Source organism: Mustela lutreola, chromosome 13, assembly GCF_030435805.1.
Source record: "Mustela lutreola isolate mMusLut2 chromosome 13, mMusLut2.pri, whole genome shotgun sequence".
Lineage (NCBI taxonomy): Eukaryota > Metazoa > Chordata > Mammalia > Carnivora > Mustelidae > Mustela > Mustela lutreola.
Genome location: NC_081302.1, coordinates 10,462,051 through 10,474,393, shown reverse-complemented (window position 1 = coordinate 10,474,393; position 12,343 = coordinate 10,462,051). Strand labels below are relative to the sequence as shown.

Genomic DNA, 12,343 nt, shown 5'->3' with positions numbered 1-12,343 from the left:
AAGAGTCCAACTCTCGATTTTGGCTCAGGTCCTGATCTCAGGGTTGTGAGATCGAGCCCCGCGTCTGGCTCCGGGCTCAGCGTGGAGTCTGCTGTTCTTCTCTCTCTGCTCCTCCCCCGACTCATGCTCTCTCCCTTTCTCTCAAATAAATAAATAAATAAAATCTCCAAAACAATAGATGTAAAATGAAATTGCTTAAACTGTGTCTAACAAGAAGGGGCAGACACACACTATAGAGTAAGCAACAAAAGTGAAGGTTAATATTCTCTTTAAAAGCATAATTAAACAGGAATATTTTAGGGACTAGCAATTATGACATGCTAAGCACAGCGTTTCCATCAAGGCTCTCCATTGCATGAACCAGAATCAACTCTGATTAACATAAGCAAAAAAAAAAAAAAAAAAAAAGGAATGCTTTAAGAAGAGGGCGAGACTCCCAGACTCCCAGGGGGCTCCCGGGTTTGGGGTGCTGTGGCCAGAAGCACACCCACAAATCACACCGCTGGACACCGTGCAGAGCCTGCCCACCCCTCTTTGCAGGACTAGCCCCTGAGTCCCACAGGGGGGTCCGCATCCAGCCCGGACAGTCCCTGCAGCTTCTGACACCCAAGGTGGGGAAAACCTCAGGCAGAAATACATCCAACCAGGGGCGCCCGGGTGGCTCAGTGGGTTAAAGCCTCTGCTGTCGGCTCAGGTCATGATCTCAGGGTCCTGGGATCGAGCCCTGCATCGGGCTCTCTGCTCAGCGGGGAGCCTGCTTCCCTTCCTGCCTCTCTGCCTATTTGTGATCTCTCTCTGTCAAATAAATAAATAAAATCTTAAAAAAAAAGAAAAAGAAAAAAGAAATACATCTAACCTGGCCGGCCTGAAAGAGCAACCGGTGTCTGCAGCCCGTGGGGGAGCTCGGGAAGGATTCGCGACCTCAGCGCCTACTGACTCAAAGGGCCAGGCTTGCGGTTGGGTGACAGAGGCAAAGCTGGTCACCTGATACCTACTCTGAGGGTGAATTTTCCCCTCCCTTGTGTGTCAGCTTCAGAGCCCTTGAGCGTACTGTCCCCTCTTCTGAGGGTCGGTTGGGTATTTCACGACGATCTTGGAACTGCCCGCTCATTCGGTGGGCTCGGTTCCGAAGCTGGAAGCCCACCTTCTTTTGCACGGTCCAGAAGGACCCGCTTCCTTGTGAAGGAGCTGGGCGGAGGCTCTTTCCCTCTATTCGAGCAGAACCCGGACACCAGCAAAGCTCTAAATATTTGATTAGGTGGAGCCTCCATACAGCAGGCACTTAGGGAAAGAAAGGTCAGTTTTTCCTCCGATGATTTACGGGAAAGACGTGTGCCTGAACTTCCTGCTCGCGCCACTGTCTCAAAGAAAACCCTCATCTCGAGGAAAACGGGGCGACGCCACACTACAAGGAAGCATCTGGAAAGCGGTTTAACACCACGACAACCCGGAACAGCCTGTTTCCCATGACTGCGGGCACCGTGCCAACGAGCAGAGCGGAGCCTCTCATTAGAGAGGAGAGGGAGAAAGGAGGGCCCGCGAGCTAACAAAGGGGCGCAGTGTGATGCTGTAGAGAGCACGGCCGGGACAATGTGCCGCCGCCGAGCCACGGAACGGCTTCGTCTGCCTTAACCCAGGCAGGAAGAAGAATGACGACCGCAGGCCCGGGCATCCCCGCGCAACCGAGCCCGAGTCTTCACCCTCCTTGTCCATCAGGGCTCTTTGACATACGGCCTCAGGGGACACTGGGCAGCCCCCACTTTGTCAAAGTAGAAGTCAAGAAACTCTCACCGAAATGAAGAATGGGCGTTAAAATTCAGTCATATTCTCATAAAAGACAAGGACCGACGAAGCCACCGATGTGACATGGTTGCTGAGAGCTACAGACGTCGCTACTCTTGCCTTTAAGCACGGTTTCAAAAAGAAGGGAACGCTGCGGTGACTTCGGGGTGAACCGGAGGGAAATGACCAGGGAAGATCCTGGATTAAAAGCAAACATCAAGGACGCTGTAGTCCGTGTCATCAAGAGAGAAAATCAAGTAGAGACGGTATGTTACAAACACAAAACCTGCTCGAGGCGCCCCCAGTCCTAACCCGCCCTCGCCCCACAGAACACGTGTTGGCCACAGAGAATTGTTCTCAACATTTTCAATATGAAAATGACTTTCTTTTTCTCATTTGGAAGCATCCATGACTTGATGGATTTTTTTAAAAAAATCTTTATTTATTTGACAGAGACACAGCTGAGAGACGAACGCAAGCAGGGGGAACGGGAGAGGAGCAGCAGGCAGAGCAGGCAGAGGGAGAAGCAGGCTCCCCCTGAACGAGGAGCCCGATGCGGGACTCGATCCCAGGAGGCTGGGGTCATGACCTGAGCCAGAGGCAGCCGCCTAACTGACTGGGCCTCCCAGGCATCCCTGGATTCTTTTTTAAGAGCGATTTTAAGAGCATTCAACCACAGTGTTGCGAAGAGTTGGGACAGTTGCATCTACCCGAGAGAAAGAGATCAGTATATCCCTCCAGGTTCTCTTCCCTGCTTAAAGCACACACATAAAGCATCGGTTGAGTGACTGCGTTGTCACAGAGACTCTAATTGGTGCCCTGTCCGCATTCTTTCTCCTCTGGGCTCTCCCTACGTCCAAGTTTCTCAGTCTGATTTTCTTTGAGTTCCCTTGAATCTTTTTCTTCTTTTCCCCCCAACCTACTTCATCTTCCCTATCTCTAGCTAGTGAAAGAGTGGATCATTTTTCCTGCACTGATACAGCACCCACTGGTGAGCAAAACTAGCTGGGATTTTGCAAAGTCAGCAAATCTGAGTCTCCCAGTGAGAAATGAGCAGGAACCGCAGCTTCCGCGGACAGCACACTCCTCCTCCAGCGGCTGCCTGCGAAGGACAAAGAAGGCGCCAACTCGCTGCCTGCTGCTAAGGACACACCTCATTGCAGGTGAGCAGACTTGCCCATCACGGCAGCCAATGCATATTGGGGTTAGCGGGGCGGGGAGAACAGCTGTGGCCTAGAATTCTGCAAATCTGTCATAAAACCTGAAATACTTAGTCTGCAATGCCTTGCAACACCCTTCCTTGCCTTGTAATCTGAGAGAAATGGTCTCTCTGATACACGTGTAGACTAGGGCCCTGCACAGGGCACGTGGGGAAGGTACAGCTTGAGGTCAGACGGTGGTTGGAGACCCTGCTTCCTACAATAAAAGAGACCCTAAATTGGGGAGATATGACCAGGCAGGTGAGAAATCTAGAACTCTACTGGGGCCCAGGCAAACGCGGAAGCAAAGTTTAACACAGAATTACTCAACGCAAACTTTGATTATTAATGAGAAACAGGCAAATGGTTAATTAACAGAAGTTTCCCAAAAAGGAGTTATGATACAAACCTTATTGTTAACAATAGCTTCTGAATCATCAAAGACAAAATCTCCATCGTAGCTACGCGCGAAACACACGAGGGAAACACATCCCACCACTAACTTAGCCCAGAAAGGCGGAAGAACCGGAGATGGAAGGATGTGGTCCAAATCCGCGTCCAGCTCGGCCATTGTGCAAACTGCCGGCTGCCAGCCTCTCGCTCCAGCATTATGCTGGTTAGAAATCTACAAGAAAAATGACAAGACACAAATATTCATAAACACACTGTTAGGAATGTTTGCACAGTGGACACATGCCCCTTAAGTGAGTAAGAACTACACGGCCATCGATGCTGCGAGTTTATAGGATGCAATCGTTGGAAACTTCAAGTTGTGGTTTTCTGTGGGCAGTAGAGTCACCTGGGACACATGTAAACTCTCCTGGGCCCATCTGCAATTTATGAGACCAGAAGCCCTTGGGTTTCTGATGTTGGATTATCTTGAGGAAAGAAACACTGATTTGGGGGAATCCTGTATATATCAACCCCATAACACAAATTGTTTTTATAGTCCTTGAACCAGTTTATACCAGTTTAAAAAAAAAAAAGTTGCCATGTTGCTTCTTCCAATCAAGAGAAATCAATAAATACTCCTTGTTGGGTCTTAGTGCATTGTGTGTTTGTGTGTGTGTGCGTGTGCATGTGTTAGGGTATAAACATGCTCCTATTCTTTTTTTTTTTTTAAAGATTTTTATTTATTTGACAGAGAGAGAGAAATCACAAGTAGGCAGAGAGACGGGCAGAGAGAGAGGGGAAGCAGGCTCCTCACTGAGCACAGAACCCGATGTGGGACTCGATCCCAGGACCCTGAAATCATGACCTGAGCTGAAGGCGGAGGCTTAACCCACTGAGCTACCCAGGCGTCCCAAACATGGTCCTATTCTGAAAGAGCTTACAGTCTCTCAAGTTACAGACATTGATGTCAGGTGAAAATTCAGAGAGAGGAGTTTTAACACAGATGACGAGGCAGGCCCAGGATCGAAGGCCAGGTGAGAGGTTCACATACAGACAGGAAGGAGAGAACACTTAAGGACAATACCTTAGTCCAGAAAGCCCTGAACTGAGTCTTAAAGGAGAAGGGGGGGAAGCTAGTCCAGGTAAGGCTATGACCTTCAATGTTGATGAAAGAGTCAAGTTAAGAACACACTCTTATGTTTTAACTTTTTTCCCAAACAGACAAAATGTTTAAGTCAGAAAGGGCTGTCTCTCCGTCTTGCCATTTATTAGTTCTATGGTCTTGTGCTTGTCACCTGTCCTTAGACTTTTGGAGTCCACTTCCTGTGCCACTCAGCAAAGCATAAGAACTTCCCAGTGGTGACAGCTGCCTGAGAGCTTCCTGCCTTGGAACTTGCCTGAATTTCAAACTACCCTGCAAGTCACATTTGATCTGTCCCTATCCCCCTACACCCTCAGCAGGTGCTTTGTTTGTATTTACCAGTGTTCTGTTTGGCTCACACTGCTCAGGTTCCAATCCTGTGTTACTTTGGAAAAATTACTTAACCTCTCTGGCCTGTTTCCTAACCTCTACAATGGGGAAAACTGTTCTCCCTTACGTGGTGGCCATTAAACAAAATACCCATCTAAAGTGCTTAGAACTGCTGCTTGGCTTTAATGAATGCTCAGGGGAGGTAGCTATGATTATAAGCACTTTCTTTAAAAAGGGAAAAAGCACAGGCACAGAACCATTTCTTAAAATCCCCTTTAGCATTTTGGCTTATTGTCTGCACTAGGATGGGACCTGGCCCTCCAGTCCTTTCATGCTAACATGGAAGAGAATCCCAGAGCCCTTGGCTGGGAAGGCAGATTAGATGTATTTGCTTCCAGGCCTCCAAGGGAATACCCAGACGATGGAATCAATAAGAAGTCAGCCAAACAGGCCACCCGAGGTCACAGGCATCTTTTCTATAGGCTTTCCTCTGAGCGAATGTGGAGAAAGATCCAACAGTCGATGGGACACATCATCCTCTGACAACATTGCCCTTTCCCGGCGCCAGAAAGAGGTCCAGGTTACAACCCGGTAAGGCTCTGCATCTCTCTCACTGCGGGTCTCTCGAGCTTCTCCTACCTAACGTAACCCACACTCTCAGCAAATGCTGGGGGGGAAACAGTCCAGCGACTATCTGCTGCCTTTCTCTCTTCCACTGGAAGGACAGACCACTGGTGATACCCAAGTGACAGTGGAGAATTCAACACAGGTCACCATGCAGGCCCCTACCGGGGTGTCTACATTTCAGCTAAAGGAACTGCTATTAAAAAAGCAAAGCAAAACAAACAAAAATGTGAAAAAAGAAAAATCACAAAGACCATGCCGTTTAGAAAGATACCACGACTTAACACAGAGGGAATAAAAGTGTGCTTAGATTTGGAAAATTAATGTAGAGGATAATACATCAGTTCTTGTTGTTGTTTTAAGTAAGGGTCTATTGAGCACCAGTGGCAGGGCTTGAACTCATAACCCTGAGATCAGGACCTAGAGCTGTGTCATGAGTTGGATGCTTAACTGCCTGAACCACCCAGGTGCCCGAAAACACATCAGTTTTAAATGCACAAGAGCTGCTGGGAGCTGATGAAAGGTCACAGAGCTGGTCTTGATGTTACCTGTCTTAGGCCCACATAGTTGAATATTATTCACAAAAGAATACCGAAACAAGAGAGAACCTGTGCTCTTAAATGCACTGTCCTGGCCCACTTTTCATTTCGGAGTATTTGTAATACAGGTGAATCATTTTGGTACTCCAGTGACAGCCAAGATGTACGGAAAGCAGACTGCGGACCCGAACATCAGCAGTGCCCTGGTGCGCTGGGCCCGGGCTCCTGGAGCATCACCAGGATGGCTGAGTCAATTGCAGAATGATCTCCCTTTTTATTGCAGGGACATCAGGGAACCTTAAGTCTGCCCCATTCCTCACCCTCTACCTTAATCTTTTCTCCTGGCCTCCTTGCTCCTAATGTAGCTTCTCTCTCAAGTCGCCGAGGTTCTCCCCACTTTGCTGTACCGTAAAATACTAAAAAAATGCCCTTTTCATTGAAGCTATGATGACTAATGTATACACTGGGATAGTTCAGAAAATACTGTGGATTAGCAAATGCAATAAAAGCTCCAAAGTGCTAGGAACCTATGCAAAGCTCTCAGGATATCACCCAGGGGTTAAGAGCATGGGCTCTGAAGGCAGGCAGACTTGGACTTGCTACCTTTGATAACTTGAGGATCGGTTCCTCATCGGCACAACAGGGTACCACCGCATACTTCGGGAGGTTGTCATAAGGATTACAGGACAGAATGTATGAAAACATTTAGTTCCCATTATTGTTACTATTTTGGAGAAACCGGTTCCCAGTGCCTGGTCCTGATCTCTCATCTGGGGAACGCCGATGGGGCCATCAATTCTTTATTCCTGGGATGGGGTTCCTAACCCAGGCCAGCAGTAGCCCATCCGGTGTCCTGGTATCACTGAGAAAAGGGTGCCGTTCTTTGGTTGGGCCCAGAGCACTGTGTACTTGGTTGGTGTATATCCAGTGTAAAACAGGGACCGTGCTCCCAACCTCACTTCCTCCAATGTGAACTGGCCTCGTTCTGGGATGCTTCTAGCCGGGTTTGGTGCTCAAGAGAAGCTCTGCTAAAATGAAGTAGTGGAGACAGATGGACCGCCCCTCCACCTCTTCGGTGAGCAGGCCATGAAAGAGGAAGGCACACATTCTCTTTTTCTCTTGACGGGTCCTGGACTGCACTGTCCCCTTCCTGTCCTCCAGGAGTACTGCCAGGGAGCCCTGGCTCTGGCGCATGGCTTGATGGTAAATTCACCATAGGAAGTGAAAGGAAGGGAGCCTCATTGAGACCCCAGGCTCTGTCCACAGAGGGTCTGACCAGGCATAGAGCCGTCGCTCTGACCCCTGAGTCCTGTGCTCATTTTGGACCGTTCAGAACTAACTGGCCCTCGAAGTAATTGAATTTGGAACAAAGCAAAAGGCTCTTTATTCTCAGTTTTGCAAAACTTCTAATATGAAGCCTCTACTGTCAGGGTTAAAACAAATCAAACCACCATCAATGGTTAAAAAGACCTCAAACAAGGACCCTACTCCCCAAACAAAAGTCAAACAGAGCTATGAACCCTGGGGACCCAGTGACAGGTGACACAGCCGCCTTGGATTGCAGGCAAGAAAGGTACGACTAAAGCTAAAAGGTTCACCCAGAAACATGAGCACCAGCGATCTCCTACAGAATATTCCTCCACACGCGTGGAAGTGCCTGCTGGCCTCTGGCCCACCTTTCTACCTCATCAGTAACAATCCCTCCAAATGCAAGCTGCCCTCTGCCAGGCTGAGATGAGACAGTGCTTCTGGAAATCTGAGTAAAGTACACTCATCATTTCTGACCCAGCATCTTGGGTGCTTGAACGGGCCCCTTCTCTCTTGGGGCCCTCAAGGTATGCGAGCCTGTCCTCTCCACCGCCCTCCTCTGCCAGGCAGATCTGGGGGGAAAAAAGGCTACTCGAAGTATCTCTTTTTAATTCACTACCAGGAGAGAGCCATGCCGGTTTACAGCAAGAATGACTGCGTGTGGTTCGACATTCCCAGTTACACTGTCCCAGAAAGTTTCCAGCTTGCTAGCTTGTAGCCATTTTCCCATCGAAGTCAGCCGGCATCACTTCACCCCACGTCCATCTGGGGGTGTGCCAGGCATGGTCAGGACTGCCGGGAGAGGGGACAGAGAGGGGATCCAGTCAGTCGTTACTGTAATCGTTCCTCAAGGAATTCTCCCATCCATCTTCTCTTCCAGAGATAATAGTGATGATTCACAGCGCACTGGCTTGATTTTTTTTTTTCCCCCTAACTCCTCCCTTCTTTTGTGTGTGGTTTAAAAAAAGGAAAGAAAGAAAGAAAAAGAAACACACACACACACACACACACACACAGCCCACAGTCAAAACATCAACAAGACCAGAAGCCCCGCGGAGTTCGCAGGAGGTGAGGCGGCGGCTGCGCCACCTGCTCGGCTTCCCTAAACTCCAGACCCGCGCGGGGAAGTGACAGCTCGGCGGCCCCGGGCACCCCGGCCGGTGGCACGCGGCTCTCCCGCCGCCGCGCTCGGCAGGCAGCGCGGAGGAGCTGGCGCTGGCGGCGCTGCAGGGGACCCGCCTTTAACCCAGGGCAGGCGGCCAAGAGGCCCGGCTGTGCCCAGCCATCGCCGGCGCCGCGGCCAGCTGGCGGCCAGGCGCGGGGCCCCGCGGCCAGGTGGCCGCTCCGGGGACGCGCCGCAGGCGCCTGGTGCGCCCCGGGGCGACGGAGCGCCCGCGCAGTGGGGGCAGACAGGGGTGGCGGCGGTGACCACCGCCCGGGGCGGAAGGGGCGCAAGGGGCGCAGGGGTCCGGGGTCCGGGCGGGCGGAGCGCGCACCCTCCACGCCGCGCCCATTGTCCCGCGTGCAGCTTCCACCGGGGCGCACGGCGCTCGAGGCTCGTGTCCCCCGTGACCCCGGCCCCGGCCGCAGCCCAGGTCCTGGAGCCAACTCCCGGCAGCACCGCCGCCGGGCCCCAGCCGGCCCGCGGGGCTCGGGGCGCGGCAAGAGCGGGGACCCCCGCGACCGCTCCGCGCTCAACTCCGCTCGCCTCGCCGCACGCTCTGCCGCTCGGCCCTGCAGGGGCCGCCCCGCGCGTTACCTGCAAGGAGCCCGAGCGGCGGCCGCATCTCCCTCCCGGGCGCGGAAACTCCGGCCGCTCTCGGCGCCCGCCCGGAGCTGGGCAGGGGGAGGGGCCGCCCGCGCCGCGCCCCCGCCCCCCCGCCGCGCCCCCTCCCTCCTGCGCCGCGCGCCGCCCGCACCGCCCGCAGCTCCCCACGCGCGCGGGCGCCCCCGATCTCTCTCCCGCCTGCGCCCGCCCTCTCCTCGCGGCCATTGGCTGCTCCTGCGGTCACTTTCGCGCCGCAGCCCGTTCCTCTTCAGCTCATTGGCGGACGCGCCGGTGACGTCGGGCCAGAGGGCGCTAGTCGGCGGCGAGAGAGGCGCAGGGACCGACGGCGGCGGCGGGAGTGCAGGAAGCGACTTCTGGGCGCGGAGGCCGGGCCAGGCCCGGCGGGAAGGGGCGGCCCCAGCGTGGCCCCCGGGGCGGAGGGCGGGCTGCGGGCCGGGCGGCCGGCCTCCTGCGGGCGGCGGGCGCTGGACCCTGCCCCGGGCTCTGCCTTGCGCTCCTCGCGCGGTCGGCGGCGCTCCGCGGAGGGGCTGCGCGTCGCCGCGGGAGCGGGAGCGGGAGCGGGAGGAGAACCTTCCCGACTCTTCCGCCCCGGGAGGAGCTGTGCTGATCTGGGTGCCTGATCCAGGCCGCCTGCCTGACTTCTTCCTGTCTGGGAGGGGTTGTCTCCAGTCCCCTCGGTGCCTCTCGGAACGGAGCGGAAGCCGCGTCCCTCCAGCCGCGGCCCTGCCGCCTCTTACCAACCGGTCCTCTTCCTCGGCTCGGGTCCTCCTTCCCCTGCGGACGCACGAACCCCGCCGGCGCCCTACACCGGGCCAGGCGACATTCAGGCGGCCATCACACCGGTCGTCACTTTGTCCGAAACTTTCACTCCCAGTCGGATTGCCTCTGCAGCCGCCAGTAACGCCCGTGTCCGGAGATGACTTTGCTGCCTCTACAAAAAGAGAGAAATCCTTTTCCACTTTCCGCCTCCGTAACACTCAAACTCCCCTAAAGCCCTGATTCCACCCTCCATCCCCCCCCCCCCCCCCCAGTATCACAGAGTCCACTCTGAGATCAGTCCCTCCCTCTTGACGGGATTCCAATCATCAGCCTTTAATCAGCCCCAAGAGTTCCTCTGCCCCTCACCCCACCCTTCCAGCGGCCACTGGATCCCCTCTCCTACTCCCCATAACTGAAGTTAAAAGAGCCGCCGGTTCCCACGGCCCCCTCCCTTCTCTGGTACTTCAATTCCCAGTCACTTCTTGGTTTCCACATTGCGCTGAAATTGCCTTTCCTATGGTCACCCATAATCCAATCCAAATCCAAAGGGTGCTCTCCTTTCTCATTTTACCCGATCTCTCAGCAAAATTCTTCCTCAGACACACTTCTTTTGGTGGTAGTCAAGTGCTACTCTCCTGTTACACCCCAGTCGCCTTACTGTGCTCATCGGCTGCTCGATGACTTCCAAAGGACATATTTTTAAGGTCTCAGCCCTTTCGTGCTACAATTTTCCCCTTTATGATTTAATCCACTGCCAGCGTTTCAATCAATATATCTCAGATTTACAACGCCAGTCCTTATTTATTTAAGCTTCAAACCCTTTTCTGCGGCTTCCGCCTGATTGTGTCATTGGCACCTGGGATGGAAGGGAATAGAATACATGCTTACACTGCTTTCGCCTCCTCAGGGCTCCCTGTAATAGTAATACTGCTGCCACCTGCCCAGTATTTTCCTAACCCTCGGCATCTAACAAATCACCAAGATTGTACTTGCTCGATGTCGATCAATTCTGCCCACTTCTTTCCATTTCCACTGCCACATATAAAAATGTCATGCGGCTGTGCTGACACACAGCTGTAACCCACATGCAGTGATGTCACATTGGCAGATTGGTCATTGCTAGGGTATTTACACCATAGAAATTGGCCAATGCTATGAATCAGGGCTCAATTTGTTGTCTCGTTGATTGTCTCTAGACTTTCTTAATTAACTAATACAGATTAAACTTGAAAATGTGTTGTGCTTAGTGCTAAAGCTAGGAGATTTTGGTTTAATGGGTTTATTTATAGAGGGTAAAAATAGTTTAGCAGATTGCAGATCAGATTTAGTGACAATCAATTTATTGGGAAAAGAGCAGATTGAGACATAATCCTTTCCTGAAATAATGGTTGAGTTACAAGTTTTGGTTGGATACAGATTCAAGCTTTCATGATGCTGCATGACCAGGCCCCTTTGCCTACTGCTCCTAAATGGTATCATGCGCCTGTCACCTGTGTTTCTTGAACTCAGCCACCTTGGCCTTTTATAGTCCTAGAGTGTGCTATGCTACTTTCCATCTTGGGCTGTTCACATACCCAGCAGCCCTTTCCCCTGCTCTCCTCGTGACCCTTGGCTAACATTAATTCATCTTTCAGTTCACTGCTCAAGTATCAATTTCTCAGAAGAGCCTTCCCTGAATTATCTCCCCAGATACCCTTGGGTCCTTTTGTACATGCTCTCATTGTTCTTATCAGAAGTGTAACTAACTATACATGTGATCATTGTATGAAGTCTATCTCCAACATTAGACTGTGAATTCTGTGAAGGTAAGGGCTATGGGCATTTTAAGAACTATACCCTTGTAGCTGCTGTGCCTCCCACAGAGCAGGTGGTCAACAATGTCTCTCCAAAAAGAAGTACATTTCTGGGGTGCCTGGGTGCCTCAGTCAGTTAGGCAGCTGCCTTTGGCTCGGGTCGTGAGCCCAGGGTCCTTGGATCGAGCCCTGCATTCGGCTCCTTGCTCAGCGGGAAGCCTGCTTCTCCCTCTCCTACTCCTCCTGCTTGTGTTCCCTCTCTCGCTGTGTCTCTCTCTGCCAAATAAATAAAAATCTTAAAAACAAACAAACAAACAAACAAACAGGATTTCTGAAAGTCATGCTTGATATTGGTGATGCTGGAACTAGAATTGGAATCTCCTGGCTTAATCCAGCGGAATTCTATTCCATAAATTGCTGAGCCAGCTGTGATCAAAATATCATCTTACTACATGCCAAGGAAGGGCAGGCTCTGTGAATATCAAGGTGAACATGGTGCTGATTCCACCTTTCACAGTCTTATGGTTTATTATTTTTTTGAAGATTTTATTTATATACCTGACACAACAAGAGAGCACAAATAGGGGGAGCAGCAGAAGGGGGAGGGAGAGACAGGTTCCCTGCTGAGCAAGGAGCCTGATATGGGGCTTGATCCTGGAGCCCTGGGATCATGACCTGAGCCGAAG

The 12,343-nt window shown here is 52.1% G+C and overlaps 1 protein-coding gene across 5 annotated transcripts in view; it reads right to left on the bottom strand.

The window, feature by feature from the left end:
• Window positions 1-9,324, bottom strand: part of TMTC4 (transmembrane O-mannosyltransferase targeting cadherins 4) — a 63,803-nt gene extending 54,479 nt beyond the window's left edge. For 2 of the 5 annotated variants that reach the window (XM_059143902.1, XM_059143901.1), the window contains exons 1-2: window positions 9,076-9,219; window positions 3,391-3,606 (exon numbers count right to left, since the gene is read on the bottom strand). In XM_059143902.1, coding sequence (XP_058999885.1) covers window positions 3,391-3,552 — 162 coding nt within the window. In that variant the 5' untranslated portion in view covers window positions 3,553-3,606; window positions 9,076-9,219. Of the gene's footprint in view, window positions 1-1,791; window positions 1,981-3,390; window positions 3,607-9,075 lie in introns of those variants that run through there. The other 3 variants (XM_059143900.1, XM_059143904.1, XM_059143903.1) reach the window with 3 other exon arrangements.
• Between the last annotated feature and the right edge of the window lie 3,019 nt (window positions 9,325-12,343).